Source organism: Odocoileus virginianus, chromosome 33, assembly GCF_023699985.2.
Source record: "Odocoileus virginianus isolate 20LAN1187 ecotype Illinois chromosome 33, Ovbor_1.2, whole genome shotgun sequence".
NCBI lineage: Eukaryota > Metazoa > Chordata > Mammalia > Artiodactyla > Cervidae > Odocoileus > Odocoileus virginianus.
Genome location: NC_069706.1, coordinates 10,393,062 through 10,415,955, shown reverse-complemented (window position 1 = coordinate 10,415,955; position 22,894 = coordinate 10,393,062). Strand labels below are relative to the sequence as shown.

At 51.5% G+C, this 22,894-nt stretch overlaps 1 protein-coding gene across 2 annotated transcripts in view; it reads right to left on the bottom strand.

Annotated features, from left to right (window-relative positions):
• Positions 1-22,894, bottom strand: part of SNX29 (sorting nexin 29) — a 577,193-nt gene that overhangs the window by 463,024 nt on the left and 91,275 nt on the right. For both annotated transcript variants that reach the window (XM_070460803.1, XM_070460804.1), the window contains exons 10-11: positions 22,520-22,595; positions 20,082-20,164 (exon numbers count right to left, since the gene is read on the bottom strand). In XM_070460803.1, coding sequence (XP_070316904.1) covers positions 20,082-20,164; positions 22,520-22,595 — 159 coding nt within the window. The remainder of the gene's footprint in view (positions 1-20,081; positions 20,165-22,519; positions 22,596-22,894) is intronic.

The following is a 22,894-nucleotide window of genomic DNA, read 5'->3' as shown; positions in this document are numbered from 1 at the left end:
CACCAGGGATTGCTAATTTATTACCTGAAAAAAGACATCTGCTGTGCTAAGTGATCAGTGCTACTCAGAAGAGGGGGGAGAAAAGAAAAATCTAATTTAGACTCAAAGGTCAAACCTCATCATATATTCATTAATGGACTTATTCCCAAAATACTCTTTTAACATTTTATTGACTAGAGACATATTAATACATCTTTTGTTACCCAAACATTATTGATCAGAGATGTTTCAGTATTCACTGGTCAATAATGTGTTAAAACTGGATTCTTCGTACAGTCCGGCTTCATACTGGGGTTAATTGTGGGTCTAACTGTGAAGACAAGTGTTCAGTGTGTTTCTCACATTTTAGGGATGCAGGCTGACTTCCTGGAAACGCAGGGTAAGCCCCCATTCCTCCCTGGGTTGACTGACCAGGAACAGGGCACAAAGAAGCGGAGATAAAAATGCAAGCAGGTTCAAGTTGGAGCCAGCCAGACACACCTGCGGGAGTGGAACCAACCACATTCCCGACAGACACTGGATGTGGTACAGCCTTCAGCATCCATTCTCGGTCCTTTGACTTGGCATAATCATTCCTTGGGACCTATCTCTGCAAGGCAAAGAAGGCTCTGGCAATAAAGCCAAGGGTCACCAACTACTTTCATCAAAGACCTTCACAGAGAAAGTTAAGAGATTTCCACAGCGATTGAAACGTCACCTATTCTGTGCACTACAAAAATCATTCCTGGGACTTCCCTGGTGGTCCAGTGGTTAAGAATCCATCTTCAAATGCGTGGGACACAGGTTCGATTCCTGGCTGGGGAACTAAGATCCCACATGCCACAGGGCCACTGGGCCCACACCGCAACTCCTGAATATCTGTGCTCTGGAGCCTGAGCACAGCCACTAGACAAAGCCCACGCACCACAACAAAGACCCACTGGAGCCAAAACCAAAACCAACAAAGAACAGTCATGAATACAGTGTGTGAAAATGATGCCAAACCCAGAGCTAACCCCGCAGTGACCATGGGTGAAGCTACTCGGCCAGGCAACTCGGGTGGCAAGAACATTCCCAAAAGCACTGGCCTCGAGATCTCAGGGGAGGGTGGCGTTCGTGTCTAGGGTCCAATAAGAAGACTCTCCTGTCACCTAAATGCCCACAAGCATGAAATGACAGCTTGATTTTCAAACAACGCATCTAACGGTCAGATGGTCCAGGACCAAGGGGCAGCCACAGTTTCAAGGAGACCAGTTCTGATTCGGGGCTGCCTCCTCTGCGGGGAGAGCCTGGCTCTCAAGACGAGGGTTTTCAATTCTAGGAGACGGAAGTGAGGGGAAGTTATTTTTCTCAAGTATATTTCATCTTTTTACCAGTAAATGGTAGAAGGGCCCTAATCGCACAGTTAGGCCTCTAGGAATGAATGAATAAATTAATGATAACAAGAACACCGTGGAGCGATGATAAATGGAAAAACAAGGATGCATTAAAAAGACACCAAGGGACAGCTGTGACTAACTCAAGTTGCCAGTATAAAATGATTAAAATTAATTAGGGGTCAACTGTTCATTAGAGGGAGGAACACTTTGAGAGAGAAACCAAAGATCCTGAAAGACATAACCGGGGGGAAAGCTACCTTAGGATGTCTCAATTAGACGAGAAAAAAAACACAACACAGCACAGCCCTGAGCAAGGAGAACAGAAGAGGTTGCCGCCTTCAGCCCAGAAAAGGGCTCAAATCAGGACACACCACGCCTCCCCATCCTAGCAGGAAGTGACAGAAAGCTACAAAGTGCTCACTCAAGAAACAGTGGTTCAAGAAGAGTGTGGAGCGGCAGAAATAGTAGCTAAAAGATGGAGAGTTTCTCTTAATCCCGGGAGGAGCGGGGCTGGGGTGGAGAGGTGGGCCAGGCTCTTCAATCATGAACGTGTACTGCACTCACCATCTGAGGTCATCTTCTTACAAGGAGAGTCCTAAACCTGCCTCCACGTGGCCAGCATCTCCTGCCTGGACCAGCCGCTGCCCCTGCCATCTACCTGACCCTCCAGCCCCTCCCCCCAATCAACTCTCCACCCAGTGGACACAGATCAGATGAGTCCCTCCCCTGCACTAAAGTCTCTGATGGTCCCCCATGTCATTCAGAGTAAAAGCGAAAGCCTCCCCACCTGTCCTACCCTCACCACCTACCGTCTAAGACTTATTCTGCTTAAGCCACGTCCAGCACCCTTCTACCCCAGGGCCTTTGCATGGGCTGTCCCTCTGCTGGGAACACCGTTCCTCACTCCATCCGGGCCTCGACTCACAAGTCCCCTTATCAGATGGACCCGGGCAGACGGCAGGACCCAGCAGCCCCTCTGGCCACTCTCTGTGCTCTTGTTCAGTTCCATCTTGCTCCAGACAGACCCTCACCTGATACGTTTGTGGTCTCCACGCTCCCCCTCTGCCGTAAGCTCCATGTTTCCTGCTGGCACAGTAATGGCCCCCCCAGGGAACACGGGTGTCACAGCTGGAGCAGGGGTACCGGCATCGAGTGGCAAGAGGCCAGGGATGCTGGTAACACCCTCCAGCACACAGGACAAGGAGTAACCTAACTCAAAGGAAACCGCGCGGAGCCTGGGGCTCCCGCCCTAGAGTCCACACGGCACCCGGCACCCGGGAGGTCCTCAGAAACTATCTGCTACAGGGATGCCTCACGGGCCAATGTGCCGGAGTCGCTCACCCCACAGACTCAGGCTCCTGTCCTTACCTGCTTTATCTCACCAAACACTCCCAGCAGATATGGGGGGATGGGCTAGTGACCCCGTTTTGCAGAAGAGAAAACAGCCTTAGGAAAGTCACTGACCTTCGATCATACACCTAAAAACAGCCTGAAATCTCAAAGTCTCTTCCCAAGCAAGGAGCTTGGAGGGGAACCGCCAAGTCCCTGACTGTCCATTTCCACCTGGAACAAGGGCCCCCCTGCCCCCCACACCCCATGTCTCCACCCCTCCATCTCTGCTCCCAGGACAGAGGTGACTGGTCCCACTCCAGAGCCCAGGAAGGGGAACTGGGCCAGCCCAGCTCAGCGCCTGCGGGGTCTACCTCTCTCGGGGGCGCAGCCACGGCCCACCCGCCACGGCGAACACTCAGGAGTGGCCGCCGTGGGGTCCCCACCTGCCAAGCAAGCTCAGACGCTGCTTAAACAGGTCCAGCTGCCCACAGGCCGAAAGCTCTGTTTCACAGTCAGCTTGATTGATAACGAGCTACCATTCTGATCTGCATCTCTCTGTCTAGAAGAGGTGACATCTAGTTCAGTTCAGTTCAGTCGCTCAGCCGTGTCCGACTCTTTGCGACCCCATGGACTGCAGCACGCCAGGCCTCCCTGTCCATCACCAACTCCCGGAGTTTACCCAAACTCATGTCCATTGAGTTGGTGATGCCATCCAACCATCGCATCCTCTGTCATCCCCTTCTCCTCCGGCCCTCAGTCTTTCCCAGCACCAGGGTCTTAAAGGATGAAGAAGTGCTACGCAAGCCAAAAAGGGGGGTGGGGGGAGCACGCCCCAGGCAGCCGGGCCAGCAAGGCTGGTGTCAGCACAAGAACCTGACCGCACGTGCAAAGACCCGGAGTGGCTCAGAGCCGCGGAGACACGGTGGCATCGCTGCAAAGCACTCAAGGGTGGTCACAGGCGAGCGCCAGCTTTGTCCTTCTGACCCCCGATTGGGCCTGACAGCTGTGGGCTCCCAGATGTTGAAATGCCAAGCTCAGAACCCTGCAGGGGGAGCTGGGGCTGAGATGAGACAGGAAGGGAAACTTCACTGTGCCCAGGAGTTACCTATTGAGGTTTTTTACCCCATGGAAGTGTATTAATATACAAAACAAAAAATGTTAACAGTAATTTTTTTAAGTTGATATTTAAGATCCAGGAGAGGGGGGAAGGGGGGTGGAGGAAGGGAAGAGTTGGAAGAATTTGGGCACAAGCAACACACAGGCGTTCACTGATCAGGCCCCAAGCTGAGCGAGTGGCTCCTCACAGGTGGGTGTTATCAGCTCCTTTTAGAAATAAGGAAAAGGGGTCCAGGGAGGGGAATGAGTGGGCCTGGCAGATAGCAGGGCCAGGGCTGTAGGAGCTGGGGTGTTCTCACCACCCCTCCCCTTTCAGGACACACACAGCCCAGGGTGACAGGTTCCATCCACGCCCGGACAGGCGACCCCCGCCCTCGTAATGGCCCCCTGCAACTCAACCAAGCGAGCTGCCCCGGTTCTCCTGGCAGCAAAGCTGACACTTCAAACGGGTGCAACTGGTGCCTCATCGGCTGAGCAAGAAGCCCGTTTCGGATCCGCTGTGAACCGCACCGAGCCGTTATATAAGCTGCAACCAGGCCGGGCTGAGAGAGAGAGAGATGACGAGGAAGCTCAAGTTCAAAGTCATCCTGGCTTAGGGGCCGGGAGCTCCCTCCTTCCAACATGTGTGGACAAATGAGGAGTCTGAGTTATTAAGGGTGACCCTTGCGGGGATCAACTGACCTCTACTGAAAGGAGAAAACTCAAAAGGAAAAAAAATAGAACATCATGTGTGGCTCAAAAAAGAACCGAGACGACGCAGAGACCAGGAGACCAGGGGAGCTCACAGCCGCCCTCTGCATAACTGCAGTTGGCGGGGGGAGCTTTGCAAGGGCAGTGAAAGTGAAAGTCACTCAGTCGTGTCCTACTCTTTGCGACCCCATGATCTATACAGTCCATGGAATTCTCCAGGCCAGAACACTGGAGTGGGTAGCCTCTCCCTTCTCCAGGGGATCTTCCCAACCCAGGGATCGAATCTGGGTCTCCCACATTGCAGGCAGATTCTCTACCAGCTGAGCCTCAAGGGAAGTCCCACAAAGGCGTGCCACCTCCTGAAGCAAGGCAAGAGAGGTTCCTGGAAAGGCTGGGGAGCGGGTGGGGCCGGGGCTGGGGTGAGCTGCCCCACACACACAGCCTCCCTGGATGAGCCCCTCCCCCCAGACCATCCCTCCCCTGGGGGTCGCGGTGGAGGGGAAGTGAACGGGGCAAGGGCCTGAGCATCAGAGCCCCATCTCCCCCGAGGGTGGGAAGGGCCCATGCATCCCACCGTGGCTGCTCCCCTCTGGGCCCTGCCCTCCCCTCCTTGTCCAGGCTCCCTTCACCCCCACCCCTGCACCCTCTCCTCCTCCATCGCCCTCTCCCCCGTGAGCCCCCACCCTTACCACCCTCATCTCCTCCTGTCACTGTCTGAGGAGCCAGGAAACAAAGCCTGTGTGACTTCAGATCACCAGGACCCGCTCCCGGCGTGGTTCCAGGCCTCCGTGGCTCCAGGTAAGAGGCTGAAGCAGTGCTACTGATCTGAAACTCTGACTAGGATTCCCAGCTTCAGGGAAGGGGGGACCTCTTGCAGGGTAAGGGTGGGGGAAGGTCACCGTGGAGGTCACACACAGGTAACAAAGAATCCATCACCCCCGGGGGGGACCCAACTGCCTTCCTTTCCCCCTATGCAGTCACTCTTTGTCTCAGTATTTTATTTTTTTTGTTTCTGTATTTTATGACCACTGTGATTTCCCCTGGATTTTCAGCTCCCTGTGGGCAGTGTCTGTGCAGCAGGAGCTCCCATCGACTAGGTCCTGACCACACCGGCATTAAGCACTTCATCTGTACTAATTCATCTGGTCCACACGACTCTGATGCTGGTTCTCTCACAATCTGCACCTGAACAACGGTGACCCTCAGGCATGGGGCCTCTGAGGGCAGAGCGGGGTCACTGTCACCTGGACTCCCCAGGTCCCGGCATGTGACAGGTGCCCAGTGAGTCTTTGTGGGCTGAACAACAGATGAATAAAAGATGGAGACACATGTCTAATTCCATCCTCTCAAGAGGGAGGGGAATATATGTAGGCATACAGCTGATTCACATCATCGTTCAGCAAAAACCAACACGACATTGTAAAGCAACTATATGCCTGATTTTTAAAAATAAATAACTTTTAAATGAATGAAATAAATTCTATCTGGAATGTTCCAATTACCAGGTCAGGCACTGAAAGTCCACTACACAAAATTCAGAGGAAAATTTCCCCTTGCAAGAAATTTGCCCAACTTCAGGCTTTCTGTCAACTACACCAACGAGATTTGGGCTTCCCAGGTGGCACTAGTGATAAGGAATTAGCCTGCCGATGCAGGAGACGTAAGAGACGCGGGTTCAATAGCTGGGTCGGGAAGATCCCCTCGCGGAGGACGTGGCAACCCACTCCAGTATCCTGGCCTGGAAAATCCCCATGGGCAGGCTACAGTCCATGGGGTCGGGAAGAGTCGGACACGACTGAAGCGACTTGGCAGGCACACACCAACTAGATTCACTCCGTGTGGTTGCACAACCAGCATGTGGGCTGCTGGCCCACCACCTCCTCCTGAAACAGCACTGTCAAGCCCTCACCCAGGCAGTAGGGGGCCTGGCCATCTCCCTCTGAATCATTTACTATGGGCTCTCCAAGCTGCCCAGTGTTTGGAACCGCGTTGCCAAGCAACCAGCCAGACCTCCTCGCTAGTGCTGAGAAGCCCTTCCCACAATAGCCAGGAGGAAAAAGGACCCTCTCAGCCAAGCCTATTGACAACCGAGGATGTCTCTCTTGCCCCCTCTGCCATGGCTCAAGACCAGAAGTGGGGAGAAATCAAAAGGAAGTGATCAGGTTGATTATCTGGGCTTAACTCTCCCCACTACCTATCTATCACTCCCCACCCGCCGCCCAAAAAAGGAAAAAAGAAGGCAATGATTGGGATTCAAGTGCTGAATAATATCCCTGGATAATCAATTATACCTCATGAAAAATAATGACAGAGAAATATTTTCTAATTATCTGTATACTGCATTTCAAAAACACAACTGGCTTCCTACAGCCACAACTGTGCTGACGGCAAATAGGATGTTCTCTGAGCGCGTGATGTTTTCCTCTAGAAAAGACCATTGCCCCCACCACCCCCACACCATTAAAATAGGGCACCAGAGCTGGACATGGGAAATTGAGCCAGCAGCAAGCCCCAGAAGGAAAGCCGGGGTGGCAGAAGAGAAAGGGCCAGGGCGCCCCCTGGTGGCCTCACGGCTGCTCTTCCTACAACCAACAGATTCAGGCTGAGCCTGGTTTCTTGTAACTTCCCAAACCATCATATATTCAAAAAAAGAAAGAAATTCGAGGGCAGAAACTCATTTTCTAAAGAGGAAGTGAAGGAACGTAAGGCTGACATGAATGCCAATAAGTATCAACTGAAGGAATTTTCAATTATGTTCTGGGAAAACAGTGGTAAAGAACCCTCCTGCAGTGTAGGAGGTTCAGATTTCAGGATTTCATCCCTGGGTTGAGAAGATCCCCTGGAGGAGGAAATGGCAACCCACTCCAGTGTTCTTGCCTGGGAAATCTCATGGACAGAGGAGACTGGCAGGCTACAGTCCATGGGGTCACAAAAAAGTCGAATGAGCTACTCATGCTGAGTGTGACTGTCACTGCGGCTATCAGGCTAGGATCATTTATTCTGGTAACTTTTACAGGTGTTAGTCCTTATGCACCGTACAGCCCCCCTAAATCACCTTCAGCGCAGAGGTGAGAGAACTAAGCAGCCCCCCAGTGCACAGACAAGAACAAACACCTTCCGGAATCTGTCATTTCGTTCAGGTTCATTTTTAGCCTGTTTCACTCCCTGAATCATGCAGGAGGCAGGTGGTTTAAAAACAACAACAACAAAAAGTCTAAAATAAAATATGGCTCCTGGAAAACAGCCCCACTGCCTGTTCAGGGTTTCTCAGCCCGGGCTCTGATATCTGGGGCAGGATACGTCACTGCGGGGCCTGGCCCGTGTGTGCAGGGCATTTGGCAGCAATCCCTGGGGATCACCCACCAGATTCCAGCAGCATCCGTATCCCAGCCGTGATGACCAAAATCGCCCCCGGTCATTGCCAAGTGCACCCCAGGGGTTGAGCTCACCCCTGGCTGAGAACCACTGTCCGATCTCATCACACACCCATTCCTTCTCTCTTTTTTAAGACTTATTTCTTTGTGGCTGTGCTGGGTCTTTGCCACTGCACACCAGCTTTCTCCAGCTGCAGTGAGTAGGGGCTACTCCTCGTTGCGGCGCACGGCTTCTCCTTGAGGTGCCTTCCCTTGTTGCAGAGCACGGGCTCAAGGTGCACAGGCTTCAGGAGCGTGGGGCTTCGCTGCCCTGACACGTGGGATCTTCCCGGACCAGGGATCAAACCCGCGTCCCCCGCGTTGCCAGGCAGATTCTTAACCCCTGGACCACCAGGGAAGCCCCACATTTCCATTCTTGAGGCCACTGGCCTCACAGAAAGAGTACACGGGTTCATCTCTAGAGGAGAGGGGAGACTGAGGAGTAGACACCGCGAGAAGACAGCCCCAGGGGCTTCTGCAGGAAGGGCGGCACCGGGAAAACCGAAAGTCAGGTCTGCTCACCTGCAGGTCAACAAGAAGGCCCAGACACTGTCCTCAGGGTGACGAGCCTGCAAGGGGCCCCTGCAGGGTGTTAGCAACAAAACAGCGCCTGCCAGACACAGTGCACATTTAACATGCCAGGCACTCTTCCTAGTCACGCTATGTTTCGTTTTCCCTATCAAGGTATAATTTACATAAACCATCTTGAGCATTTTTCACAGATTCATTCATGGAACCCTCACGACCCTGTCAGGCGCGTACAATTAACAGAGACTCATTTTATACAGAGGAGAACACAGAGGCCCGGACAGGTTAAATAACTCCCCGCTGCTAATCTGAGGAAGAAGGTGGGTAAGAACACAGTCGGTCTGGCTGGAAGGATCTTCAGGAAGCAGAAAAATGATACCGAGATTATAAGGGCTTTGGCAGACGCTAGGTGCAATTATCACAAAGTGCTCTTACTTCTTTCTGAGGTCTGCAATCCTTTGAAGGAGAGTGATAAAAGCAAAGGACCTTCCCTCCAGGAAAATTCACAAAGGAGCACAAATACACAAACATCATTTTGCAAACAACCGCAAGAGGCTTCTGAGGTCTCATAAACTATCTATGGGCCTCCAAGAAGCTCCTAGACAATATAGCCTAGGCTCTGGGCTAGACCTCAGAAGAATCCTGCAAGCAGGTAACACGACTTCCACTTCATGGACTGGGAAGCCAAGTGCAGAGAAGGCAAGGCATGTGCCCAAGGTCACACAGCTCTCAAATAGCAGAACTGTGGTCTGCCTGACTCCAGCATTCCTTCCACCCCGAAAGGCCGCCTTCACAGCAATCCATCCACCACCACCCACACCAGGGTACTAGAAAAATAAGGGATGCACAGCGACAACGGATGTACACGTATGAACTAGCAGGACTGGTGATGGAAACTTGGCAGTGACCATGGAAAGGCTGCTGGCCTCTCAGAATGAAAACCTGAAGGTGACCTCTGCCTCTCATCAAGAATGCTGATGCTGCTTTACACATTCTGGAAGACAGCGTCATTTCAAAGCAGTCTCCAGGAGCCTGGGCCCAGTCATACTTCCCACATCGACCAACACCTGGTCCAGAGTCGAGAAAGTTGCGGGCCAAATATCAGAGCCAGGGTGATCATGGATACCAGCTCCCGCAGCCAGAAGGTCACTCAAAGTCAATGCAACAGTAGACACATTTGCAGAGGAAACAGTCAGTGAGGGGAAAACACACACCCGTGTCTTGCCATCAGGACAGCCCAGGAGACCAGGTCTGACGCTGGAATCATCCAAACTTTGACAACCCAATGCTGGAACAGCTGCAACGGGGGATGTGAAGATCATGGCCCTTTTCCCGGAACAGATGGCTAGAAGCGCAAGGAGTCCCTGCGGGTGGGCTCCTCTGCTTTAGAGCTGGGGAAACTGAGGCCGAGAGAGGCGCAAGGGCCTGCCGCTATCGGAGCCGGAATCAGAACCAGGTGCTCCCTCTGCCCCAGCTGCCTCCTCCCTGATGGAGCGGGGAAAAGGGGCAAACAGTCACACACTCCTTCACTCCGCAGGCAGCTTCATAGTTCCGGGTTTTTCCCAATGACCAGGTGAGGGCTGCAAAGGTGATGAGAAGAGATGTATGCCTGTGCTTGGGGAACTCACTTTCATTTCATTCCTACCAGAGCCTTTGCAATTTTTCATGTGTTAGAATGACAATGCATGTTCGTGATTTCCTTCCTTCATGCCTTCAACTAGTGTCTTTTATTATTTATTTGCTTGTTTTCGGCTGTGCTGGGTCTTCACTGCTGTGCGGGCCTTCTCCAGTTGGGGCGAGCAGGGGCTGCTCTCTGGCTGTGGGGTCTCGCTGCGGTGGCCTCTCCTGCCGTGGGGCACAGACTCTAGGCATACAGGCTTCAGCAGCTGCAGCTGCAGGCGCACGGGCTTAGCTGCTCCGTGGCATGTAGGATCTTCCCGCCCAGGGATCGAACCCCTGTCCCTGCATCGGCAGGCAGATTCCCATCACCAGGGAAGTCCCAACTAAAGTGTCTTTGAGCAGCAAGTACACAGGAGGCAGGGTTTCAGGCACCGGGACTGGAGGAGCCGGCAGACAAAAAGGTGGGTGGTAAGACGCAGGTGAGGGTAGCAGGCCCTCAGACGGGCGGCCAGGGAAGCGAAGCCTCTCCCACGGGGTCATTTCCACAGACCTGAATGCTTTGCTTGAAGGCAGAGCATTCCAGAAGCTGCAAGTGTCCAGGAACAGCGGTGGGAGAGGAACCCAGGCTCCCCCAAATCCTCGAAACTTGGGACCTTCACCACTGCCTCCGCTTCTCCAACTACAAAATGAAGCCAACACCCCCACTGTGCAGGAATGTGGCAAAAACTGAGTGATATTATAGATACAGCCTGGTTCACAGTTGGAAAATAAATGGGGAAATATCCACATTATTAATCTTTTCCAGGCCCTCCATGAAAGAAGATCTGTAATTGCCCGCAGAAATACGTACGAACATACAGATGGATCTGGTATCTGAAGCCTGGCAGCATCATCTGGAAAGAACCAGCATGGAAACACGAGACCAGAGTCGAGAATCCCACGGGCTTAGCTCAGACTAAGGTTGAGAGTGTGGGCTGCCCAGGTGGCTCAGTGGTAAAGAACCCGCCTGCCAACGCAGGAGATGCCAGCTCCATCCCTGGGTGGGGAAGATCCCTTGGAGGAGGCAATGACAACCCACTCCAGTATTCTTGCCTGGGAAATCCCAAGGACAGAGGAGCCTGGTTGGTGGGCTACAGTCCATGGGATGGCATGACTTAGGAACCACAACAAGATTTAGAGGGTGGACCCTTGGGGCTGCTGAATGGGCTCAGAGCGGATCCCCAGCAAAGGTTTTGGGAAGAGCTGGCCTCCCCGGGGCCTGGGGTGACACCACCTCCTGACACCCACGCACGGTGAGATGAGAGTGGACGTCTCGCTGAGTCTCTCACTGTCCTCCGTCCTCGGCCGGGTCCTCGGCCTCCGTGGACAATGACCTGACTCTGAAGAACCAGAAAAGCAACGCTCACCACCTGTGGCAGTGTCTCCACGCAGGAGAAAGCTCTGACCCCACACAACGCCTAGTTCAGGGCTCACAGTGCCTGGTTCACAACTCCTGGGTTTTCTGCCTTCGGATGTTAGTGCATTTAACCCTCCAATCGAACCTGAGAAACCAGTGTCTTCATTTTGCCAGTGAGGAACCAGGGCCCAGAGAGTCTGGGGGAAAAGGAAAAACTTAAGGGACTTCCCTGGTGGTCCAGAGGCTGAGAGTCCATGCTCCCTGGTGGGTGGCCCAGGTCTGATCCCTGGTTAGGGAACGTGCCACCAACTGGGACTTCGTATGTCACAACTAAGACCCGGAGAAGCCAAATAAATAAATATTTATGAAAGAGAAACGTAGCTGGGAAGTTCCTGGAACTGGGGCTTGACCCCAGGACAGAGGCTCCAGACAAGCCTCCTACCCCAAGCCTCTCCCACCGTCTCCCTTCGCACGTCTGTCTGAACTATGGGTGTCAGCGCCCCGCACTCAGGGCGCCCACTAGTGACGGTCAGCGCTTGAGAAAGTGAGGATGGCAGAGCCAACTGCAAGATATGACGGAGACCCTTCAGGATCCACTCGGGAGAGGAAGGGCCGTCAGAAAGAGGAAAGGCAGGCACGCAACTCAACAGTCTGCGCTCTGCAAGAACAAGCGGGGAGAGTGACATGGCTCCCACTTCAGAGCCCCCCCCCACGATGTCCTGCTGCTCTGGGGGTAAAACCCGGGGTCCTCCGGCTCAGCTCTCCCCCCCACCTCTGCCCAGGCACCTCCAAGCCCGGCCCCGGCCCCAAGTCCTGCAGCCTGTCTCCCGAGAGAGAGACCTTCTGGAGTAACACATCTGAAAACAGCACTTCCCCAAGTGTCTGTCCTCCACCGGGCTGGTGAGTCCCCAGGGCAAGACTCTGGCCTCTTGCTCTGCCAAGTGAAGGCCAGGAGCATCGCAGTGTCTGTCAACTGGTCAGAACTGGCATAAAAAGGTTCTGAATGTACAGGGGGAGAAAAAAACCTATCAAATAGTAGAAGAAGGGGAGGAAGGAAGGGAAGGAAGAAGAAAGAGACAAAAGGAAAGTGCACTTTTTTCTTCATCCAGAAAAGCACTCTTCAAAAATTTGCCAGGAGGGCAGATCATATAAGCGCTCTTCATCATTCAACCAACCCATCGGGAGGGTGGAAGGAAATTGGTAAGTGATGGATTGTGTTTCTGGCATTTAATGAGCATTAATCATCGTCATAATTATTACTGACCACCAAGAGCCCCTCCTCTGCCATCCCCATGAACCACGTTTGCCTGTGACTCCTCAGTATTAGCTAACCCTGCTTGTCACCACACAGACTAATGCACGCCCGGCCAAAGCAGAGATGCCTGCTATTGCAAAAACACTCCTGGGGTCTGGGTCAATCTCCATCATGACGGCGCTGTTGCACAGCTTCTCTCTTGCCCACCACCCCCATCTGGGCCCTCATGGACCCTAGACTAGGATCTGAGGACTATTTAATCTAAAATTCTGTTGAAACACTGTTGCCACAAATTCAGTTTAAAAGAATGCCAAAAGTTAAATGGAACTGCAAAATAGAAAATGGAATTTTATTCATCATAAAATTTGGTGTGTGGAGTAAGTCAGCTTCAAAAGCAAATGATGACAAGGTGGAAAGCTATATTGTGCCAATTCCTGCTGGGTATTTTTAAAGGCCTTGGAGGTGAACCACACGGATTTCTTGCGTCCAGGTTCACTTCAAACATATATGATTTTCTTTTGCGTCCATTCCAGGATATCAGGCAAACTCTTTTTCTATTTATCCCTTCAAAATAAGGTCATATTTTGATCCAAAAAAAGAGAGACAAAGATTTCTGGGATAAAGGTGGAGAAAAGAGAACAGGAGTTAAAAGGATTTGAATAATAATTAAATAAACTAAATATCTGTTATCTCAGGAAGATGTGAAAATGATCGCCTCTGGCTTTCCTGGTAGCTCAGTTGGTAAGAAAGCTACCTGCAATGCAAGAGGCCCCGGTTCGATTCCTGGGTTAGAAAGATCCCCTGGAGAAGGGAAAGGCTAACGATTCCAGCGTTCTGGCCTAGAGAATTCCATGGACTGTACAGTCCATGGGGTCACAAAGAAACGAGTCGGACACGACTGAGCGACTTTCACTTAAACTTTTCAGGTGAAATTCCGAGAACCATCTACAGCGAGAAGAGCGGCAGAGGTCCTGAGATCTGCGCGGGGAAAGGCGGAGGGGAGGGGAGGAAACTGCAGGGTGAGCTCCTGGACAGTCCAGGAGGTGGCACATGCACCCAGGACAGGCAGGGCTGTCAGCGGGGCGGAAGGGGGTGGGAGGCCGCGAGGCAGCGCCGTGCAAAGGGGGGCTGGTATGCACAAGGGGTCAGCGCGGCCAGCGTCACGGCCCCACTGACCCTCAGGGTCTCAGCACGTTTGAGCGAAAATAACAGGACACAGCAGAATGGGCGGCTGATAAACAACAGAAATGTACTGCTCACTGCTCTGGGGGCCGGAAGTCCAAGACTGGGGCACCAGGGTGGGCAGGGGAGGACCCTCTGACAGGGCGACGCAGCAACAACGCGGGCCGGGGGTCACCTGGTGGGACGTCAGGGCGACGTCCAGGGAACAGAGTTGGGGTTCCTCTGCGGTTCGTGAGAGTCGAGCGTCTCCTCTGGAGAGGAATCCGAGGTGCTTCACATACGTGCGTGTGTGCAGGCATGCTCAGACGCTTCAGTCATGTCCGACTCTGCGACCCCATGGACTGTGGCCCGTCAGGCTCCTCTGTCCAGGAGGAATTCTCCAGGCACGAATACCGGAGTGAGTCGCCATGTCCTCCTCCAGGGGGTCTTCCCCACCCAGGGATCGAACCCACGTCTCCTGCATTGGCAGGCGGGTTCTTTACTGCTGCGCCGCCTGGGAATTACGTCTCTCTCAAATTCACGTATTTTGATTACATTTGGAGGTAGGAACTTAAAAGAGGCAGTTAAAGCTTTTCTATGAGAAGACACACCAGGGATGCACGCTCACAGACAGAAGGCCGTCAAGCCAAGAGAGAGGCCTCGCCAGAAACCAGACTGCCGGCGCCTGGGCCCTAGGGGACTTCCAGCCTCCAGAACTATGAGAAACACACTTCTGCTGTTTACGCTGCCGGTGTGGGGTACTTTGTTAACAACAACCCTAGCAAAGTACAATAATACTCCCTGGATCCCCAGACAGACTCGCTCTCATTTTTTTTTTTTTTTTTTTTTTTGCAGTAACACCGGAGGCAGGGGTGAGATGGGGAGGGTACAAATCAAAACACCCACGCTGGCAAAACTTCTAAGGGTTCCGACCTCTCGTCTGAACACCCACAGGACAGACAAGAGGGAAGGTTCCATGAAATTTACAGCCACTACCACAGAAAACAGAATCCCCGCCCACCACACACACTCTTATCCCAACCAACCGCACGGCTACCGAGCGTCGAGGGTCAAAATGCGGATATAGTGAAGTGTTTCTCCACAGATGCAGGCTGTAAACTCTGGCTTTGCCAAAGATACCAAATAAGAAAACCAGATTTACACTGTCAGACAAGTGTAGGACTAAGCTTCCCGGGGCGCTCAGTGGTAAAGAATCCACCTGCCAATTCAGGAGACACAGGTTCTATCCCTGATCCAGGAAGATCCCATAGGCCGTGGAGCAACTAAGCCTGCGCGCCACAACTACTGATCCGTGAAGCCCTAGAGCCCGTGCTCCACAACGAGAAGCCATCACAAGTCCACACACTGCAAAGCAACAGTGACCGAGCACAGCCAAAAATAAAAATAAATTTAAAATTGTTTTTCTAAAAGTGTTAGTTGCTCAGCTGTTCGACTCTTTGCAACCCCATGGACTGTAGCCTGCCAGGCTCCTCTGTCCAAGGGAAGGTGCCTTTCCCTTCTCCAGGGGATCAAACTCAGGTCTCCTGCACTGCAGGCAGATTCTTTATCATCTGAGCTACCAGGGAAGCCCTTTTTTTATTTAAAGCGTACAACTAAAAATTAAAAAACAGTCTAGATGCCTGCCATCAGCACAGTCAAGTGCATTCAGAGGCATGTCCTTAGTGAAACACATGGGCCAGCATCTTCCTCAAAGTCAGAAGATGCCCGAGGCAGACCTACAGACCATGATCTCTCTTGACCCTGAAGAGTAGCTGACACAGCACATGGTGTCTGAGATGGCAGGACCGCATCCCACGGTGCAGGAGACCCATGTGAAAGCACGGTGTTGGGTACCACAGGGCCGGGCGGGGTGCGGAGCATCGAGATGTTTGTATCCTTGCTAACGGTGCCCAGGACGAGGCGCCAACGAAGTCTGGTCTTCATGCCCTCAATCTCGGGGTCACCATTCTTCTCAAAACAAATGTAAATGAGACAAAAACTGGTGTAATTCAGAGCAGCTGCACCTGGGGCACAGTAAGGTCTCAGCCTTCCATGTCACGGTGTGACCCACAGCAGCACTGCAGGTGTTAAGAAGACGAAGCTTCAAACAGGCAAATGCCTCTGCCCTCTTCCACTCATCCTGGTGACTTCTGGAAACACGTTAATACCTGCCTTTAGCACTAAGATAGTGTTGGCACTGTTCTCAAGCTTAGACAGGCAACCACGTCCAGGCGGACTCACTAGCGCTGGCTCCATTCCACTGTGTTTATTTTCAGAGTTACCTGCTATTCAAGTCAACTAAGAATGGCTCTCCCCAGTACAGTAATCACATAAAACTCCATTTTTAGGACTTCCCTGGTGATTCAATGGTTAAGACTCCACACTCCTAACGCAGCAGGGCCTAGGCTCAATCCCTGGTCAGGGAACTAGATCCCACATGCCGCACCTAAGACCAAGCGCAGTCAAAATAAACAAATTCTTTTTTTAAAAAAAGAACATTGGATGCCCCCCAGACTCCACTCTTCCTTCCTTAGTGAAAGTGAAAGTCGTTCAGTTGTGTCTGATTCTTTGCCACCCCATGGACTATACAGTCCATGGAATTCTCCAGGCAAGAACACTGGAGTGTAGCCTTTCAGTTCTCCAGGGGATCTTCCCAACCCAGGAAATCAAACCGGCGTCTCCTGCATTGCAGGCAGATTCTTTACCCACTAAGGCACCAGGGTAGAGAAGCAATCGGCAACCCACTTCAGTATTCTTGCCTAGAGAATCCTGTGGACAGAGGAGCCTGGTGGGCTGCCATCTATGGGGTCACACAGAGTCGGACGCAACTGAAGAGACTCAGCATGCATGCATACATTGGAAAAGGAAATGGCAACCCACTCCAGTACTCTTGCCTAGAGAATCCTGTGGACAGAGGAGCCTGGTGGGCTGCCGTCTATGGGGTCGCACAGAGTCGGACATGACTGAAGCGACTTAGCAGCCGCAAAGCTACCAGGGAAGCCCTCTTCATTCCTTGGCCATGGGGTTATTCTGGGGGGGCGGGGGGATGGACACATTGCCTCCTGAGCAGCCAGGGGAGGCCTTGGGACAAATGTCAGCCATACAAGTAGGAACCTGTGTGCACCTTCCAGGAAGGGTCCTTACAGCTTGGGGGAGGGGAAAGGTGCATCTTTGGGCCAGAGACCCATCGCACAGTGATGAAGCCCATGGGTCTCTTCTCAGAAAAATGTTTTAAAATACATAACCTAAAAATAAATAAATAAATAAATAAATAATAAAATAAAATAAAATACATAACCTGAAACACTCAAGATTACAAAGGAAACTGATTATACTGAAATAGAATTACCAAAACGTAAACAAAGACAAGTGACAGAATAGTACACAGGATTTTACATTTTCTCATTAAAAAACTCTTATTTTCATGTAGAAATGACACTGTGAGATCTTTTTCATATCACTGTCACAGGAGCCAGCGACTTCTATCACTGACAGTCACTCGCGTGGCTGAGACTACTAAGGTTTCTATGATTCGCTGCTACTTTCATCATTAAAGAAAACACAACCTAAGCGTCCACTGACAGATGAGTGGACAAAGACAACACACACACACACACACACACACACACACACCACACACACACAGAGGAATATTATTCAGCCATGAAAAAGAATGAAATTTTGCCATTTGCAGCAACACAGATGGACCTGGAGGGTACCACACTCAGTACAGAGAAGGACAAATACTGTATGATATCACTTATAAGTGGAATCTTGAAAGTAAAACAAACAAATGAACATAACAAATGAAAAACAGACTCACGGATACCAAGGACAAACTAGTGGTTACCAGTGGGGAGAGAAAAAGGGAAGGGACAATATGGAGGAAAGGGTAGGAGGTACAAACGACGATGGATGAAATAAACTAAAGGGCATACCATACAGCACAGAGACTATAGCCAACATGTCATAATAACTTTATATGCAACATGTCCCATAAAAACTTTGAATCACTGTGTTGTACACCTGGAACTAACAATATTGTAAACAATACTTCAATTAAAACAAATTAATTAACAATCTCCCCAGGGGTCCAGTGGTTAAGAACCCTCCTGCCAATGCAGGGTGCATGGGTTCGCTCCCTGGTCCAGGAAGATTCCGCCTGCCACAGGGCAACCGAGCCCATGGACCACAGCTCCTAAGCCCACGCTCTCGGGTCTGTGCTCCACAGCAAGAGAAGCCACCGCAACGAGAAGCCTGAGCATAACAATGACAGAAAGCCCCCATGCAGCAAGAAGACCCCACACAGCCAAAAGCAAAGTTAATTAATTTTTTAAATAAAATAATAACAAAATGAAGGCAATACTGAATACTAAATTTCAGTCATATGATAGAGGAAAAAGCTGTAATTTCTTTTGCAAGTTCAGATCCCTGAATCCTACCTAAAGAAATGGAGGAAGTTTCTCCTTTGCCCCCTCCTCATTCCTGATACCCGGGATAAGAATGAGATGGCTGGACCTAAAACAGCCATTTTGGACAATGAGGCAAGACAGAAGGAGCCCCACTCTCTGGTGACCATGGAGCCAAACACTGGCCCAGCCTGCCTGCCTCTGGACAGAACGATGATTTATATATTAAGCCACAGATGGTTGGTTTATTCTTTATCATATAAAGCCACTCAAACCTAACCTTTCATCAAGAGCCTCTTGATCAAAGTGAAAGAGGAGGGTGAAATTCTGGCTTAAAACTCAACATTCAAAAAACAAAGATCTTGGCATCCAGTCCCATCATTTCATGGCAATTAGATGGGGAAACAATGGAAACGGCGACAGACTTTATTGTCTTGGGCTCTAAAATCACCGGAGATGGTGATAGAAGCCATGAAATTAAGATACTTGCTCCCTAGAAGAAAAGCTATGACCAACCTAGACAGCATATTAAAAAGCAGAGACGTTACTTTTCCAACAAAGGTCCGGCTAGTCAAAGCGATGGTTTTTCCCAGTAGTCATGTATGGATATGAGAGTTGGACCGTAAAGAAGGTTGAGTGCCAAAGAATTGATGCTTTTGAACTGTGGTGTTGGAGAAGACTCTTGACAGTCCCTTGGACTGTAAGGAGATCAAACCAGTCAATCCTAAAGGAAATCACTCCTGAACATTCATTGGAAGGACTAATGCTGAAGCTCCAATACTCTGGCCACCTGATGCAAAGAACTGACTGACTGGAAAAGACCCTGATGCTGGGAAAGATTGAAGGCAGGCAGAGAAGGGGATGACAGAGCATGAGATGGTTGGATGGCGTCACTGCCTCAATGGACATGAGTTTGAGCAAGCTCTGGGAGTTGCTGATGGACGGGGAAGCCTGGTGTGCTGCAGTCCATGGGGTCACAAAGAGTCAGACACGACTGAGTGACTGAATGGAACTGAAACCTAACCATAATTGCTATACCTCTTCTGAGTGGTGAGGGTGCCAACAGGTTGCACCTGATCATTAACAACCTTCACTCATCTTTGAGAGATGCACCCTACCTTATGTACAAAAGTGATTCCTCCAGGGATACAAAGGAAACCCAACTAGAAACCTCCTCTGTAGCTGACAGCCTTGCAGGAGGCAAACCCCAAGATCCTTGCATGACAGAAGTCTCCCTCGGCCTCCCTGATGCTCCACCTCTTGAGGCATGTCCTTTAGAACAGGAGTCCTCATCCCCCGAGCACGAACCAGTTCAAGACCTGCTAGGAACCGGCCACACAGAAGAAGAGAGCAGCAGTGAGCGATGGAACCTGTATTTATATTCACAGCCACTCTCCATCGCGCGCATTGCTGCCTGAGCTCCACCTCTCATCACATCGTCACATCGTCACATCGTGGTGGCATGATAAAGGTAAAACACTTGAATCATCCAGAAACCATCCCTGCCCCCTGGGTAAATGGGAAAATTGTCTTCCACAAAACTGGTTCCTAGGGGCATAAAGGTTTGAGGGTTCCTACTTTAGCAAAACGATGCATGAACCCAAGTATCAGGTTTCACAGCTCAGGGAGCTTACGGCCACACACCACACTTCAAGGCCACAACCAGGCACCCACAAACCTGACTTCATCCCAGACTCCGTAAAGTCCGCAGCCACCCAGGAGCTAGCACAGAGGCACTGCCTCCAGGATGTGCAGGCCCCAGGGTCACCCAGAGATGGCAGACGCTGCCCAGAAAGTACTTACTGACTGTCATGGACTCTGGCACCGAGGCAGAAGGTAACAGGCTGCTCAGAGGACTTTCCTGGCCTGGAGGACTGGCTTCCACACTGGAAAGGCAAGCAGAAGGAAGTGAAGAGTCAGCCACTTAAAACACAGCACCTCAACATTCAAAACAAACGCAGCAGGCACTGAGTTCGTCCAGGTTTCCCGACTCCAAGGAAGGGAAGGCGGCCCTTTGAGATCACAGTCCATCCTCTGTGTGTGTAGATTCCCTATCTGCAAATTCGCCTACTCCCTGAAGTTTACCTGTAACCCCCAAACTCCGCCCTCTCGGGGCTGACGTGGTCATCCGTGAACACATACAGGCGTGCCTGTGTGCACAGTCCCTTCAGTCGTGTCCGACTCTGCGACCCCGTGGACTGTAGCCAGGCTGGCCCCTCTGTCCATGGGATTCTCCAGGCAAGAATACTGGAGTGGGCTGCCACCTCCTCCTCCAGGGGATCTTCCCCACCCAGGGATCGATCCAAAAAGCCTCTCACATCCACTGCACTGCAGGCGGGCTTTTTACGCTGGCGTCTCCCAGGAAGCCGGAAGCGCTGTCTGTCATTCCTAAACACAGGACTGCGCGGTGCCTCGTGGGGGAAACCTGTGTGAGACGGCCTCTATTCAGCCTGATGGTGCGGTGGCAAAGAACCCGCCTGCCAATGCGGGAGATGCAAGAGATGCGGGTTGGATCCCTGGTGTGGGAAGATCCCCTGGAGGAGGGCACGGCAACCCACTCCAGTATTCTTGCCCAGAGAATCCCATGGACAGAGGGGCCTGGTGGGCTACAGTCCATGGGTTCACAAAGGAGTCAGACACAACTGAAGCAACTTAGCGCACATACACATGATGAAAGTGCCGCTGGTCATAAGTCCCCCGTCACTGAAGCAACAACGGGTGTTAGATGGGATGTCTTTAAACAGGAGCAGACAGAAACCAAAGATACTTACTGATCCACTGACCAAAATGCTGTGGCCAGACACACTCCTAGGGATCTGGGGGCAATGGCTCTGTCTTGAGAGAACACGGCCACCAGAAATAATGAGAGCTGCTTGTGTAGTTACAAAGAATTTGCAACATGGAAAAATAATACTTCACATCTTTCATGAAAACAGCCCCCAGGAGAATACCCAGTGGCCCATATAGTCAAAGCTATGGTTTTTCCAGAAGTCATGTACAGATGTAAGAGCTGGACCATAAAGAAGGCTGAGCGCCAAAGAACTGATGCTTTTGAACTGTGGTGTTGGAGAAGACTCTTGAGAGACCCTTGGACTGCAAGGGGATCAAACCAGTCAATCCTAAGGGAAAGCAATCGAAAATATTCACTGGAAGGACTGAGGCTTCCTTTGGGTGACACCAACCCTTCCTGGCACCGCACTAACGTGTACAAGCCTCCTAGAGGCAGCGCCTCTCCAAAAGCAGGGCGAGACTGGAACACGAGGCATGGGCGGAGGTAAACTACGCCCACACCCTGGAGCCAGGGTTGAAAATGCAGACATTGTATCTGAGAGACACCAAATTAAAGCCAGAGAGAGGAGGAAGGAGAGAGCTGTAAGGGCAGTTGAGGATCACAGTGCCTTCAGGGGGTCCTCACTGTCCATCTCAGTTCTGCCACCTAATGTCCAGTGACTCTGAACAGCTCAGCTTTCCTTTGAGATACTTAGATTTGAAAAACAAAAAACCGACATGGCAAATGTGTGCTAAGTCACTTCAGTCACATCTGTGTGATTTTATGAGCCATAGCCCGCCAGGCTTCCCTGTCCAAGCGATTCTCCAGGCAAGAATACTAGAGCGGGTCACCATTCCTTCTCCAGGGGATCTTCCTGACCCAGGGATCGAACCCTCGTCTCCTGCACTGCAGGCAGATTCTTTATCACTGAGCCACCTGGGAAGCCCTAGGCACTTCACAAATACCTGAGACCAAAGTGGTTCCAATATTATGTGTGTGTGTGCCCAGTCGTGTCTGACTCTCTGCAGTCCCGTGGACTGTAGCCCGCCAGGCTCCTCTGTCTATGGGATTTTCCAGGCAGGAATACTGGAGAAGGATGCCATTTCCTTCCCCAGATTTAAATATTACATAATACTAAAACTGTAAAGTGTAATACTAAAATTGTCCAATGGTTTATCATCAAATATTAAATCAAGCAAATTATGACAGTGAAAGTACCTAGCCATGGCCCCCAAAGAAGGAAAAGTAAAGGTGGTATGCAAATGAAATGTGACCGACTCCAGGTCTTGGGTCTGAGACCCATGGCCACTTGATGCCCTAGGATGTCAGACCAAAGTTGAACTGAATTCCTGTGAAGTGAGGCGCTGCCCTTCAAGCCCAGCAGAGGGACTTTCGAAAAGAAGGAAAGGCAGAGCTGTGAGGAGGACAGTCCAGCCCCAGAGGCAGCTGGGGGTGGGGGCTGCACGCTCACCTGTACCGGGGTCCCGGCTCTGGGAGGATGTGGTCCTCGGGTCCCGTCCCGTTCTCCAGGCTCCCAAGGGGGGCATCTGCACAGAGACAGCAGCCGCAGAGAAGGTCAGGGTTCTGCTCTCGCCCTCAGCTCTCCCATGAGACAGGGGCACGGGGCAGACACTGGCTCGCCTGCTAACTCCGCTGATGCAAGGCCTTCCCCATCTGCACGCTGGACTTTTGTCTGCGGCCTGCTTCATTTTTTTCAGCCGTCATCTCAGACTTGGCATCAGTCACTGGCTGGAGGCCCTGTTCTCCCACTTCAGCTTTTTTTCCCTTCACTGAAGTGTGGCTCCCACACAATACTCTTATCAGTTCCAGGAATACAGCACAGCGA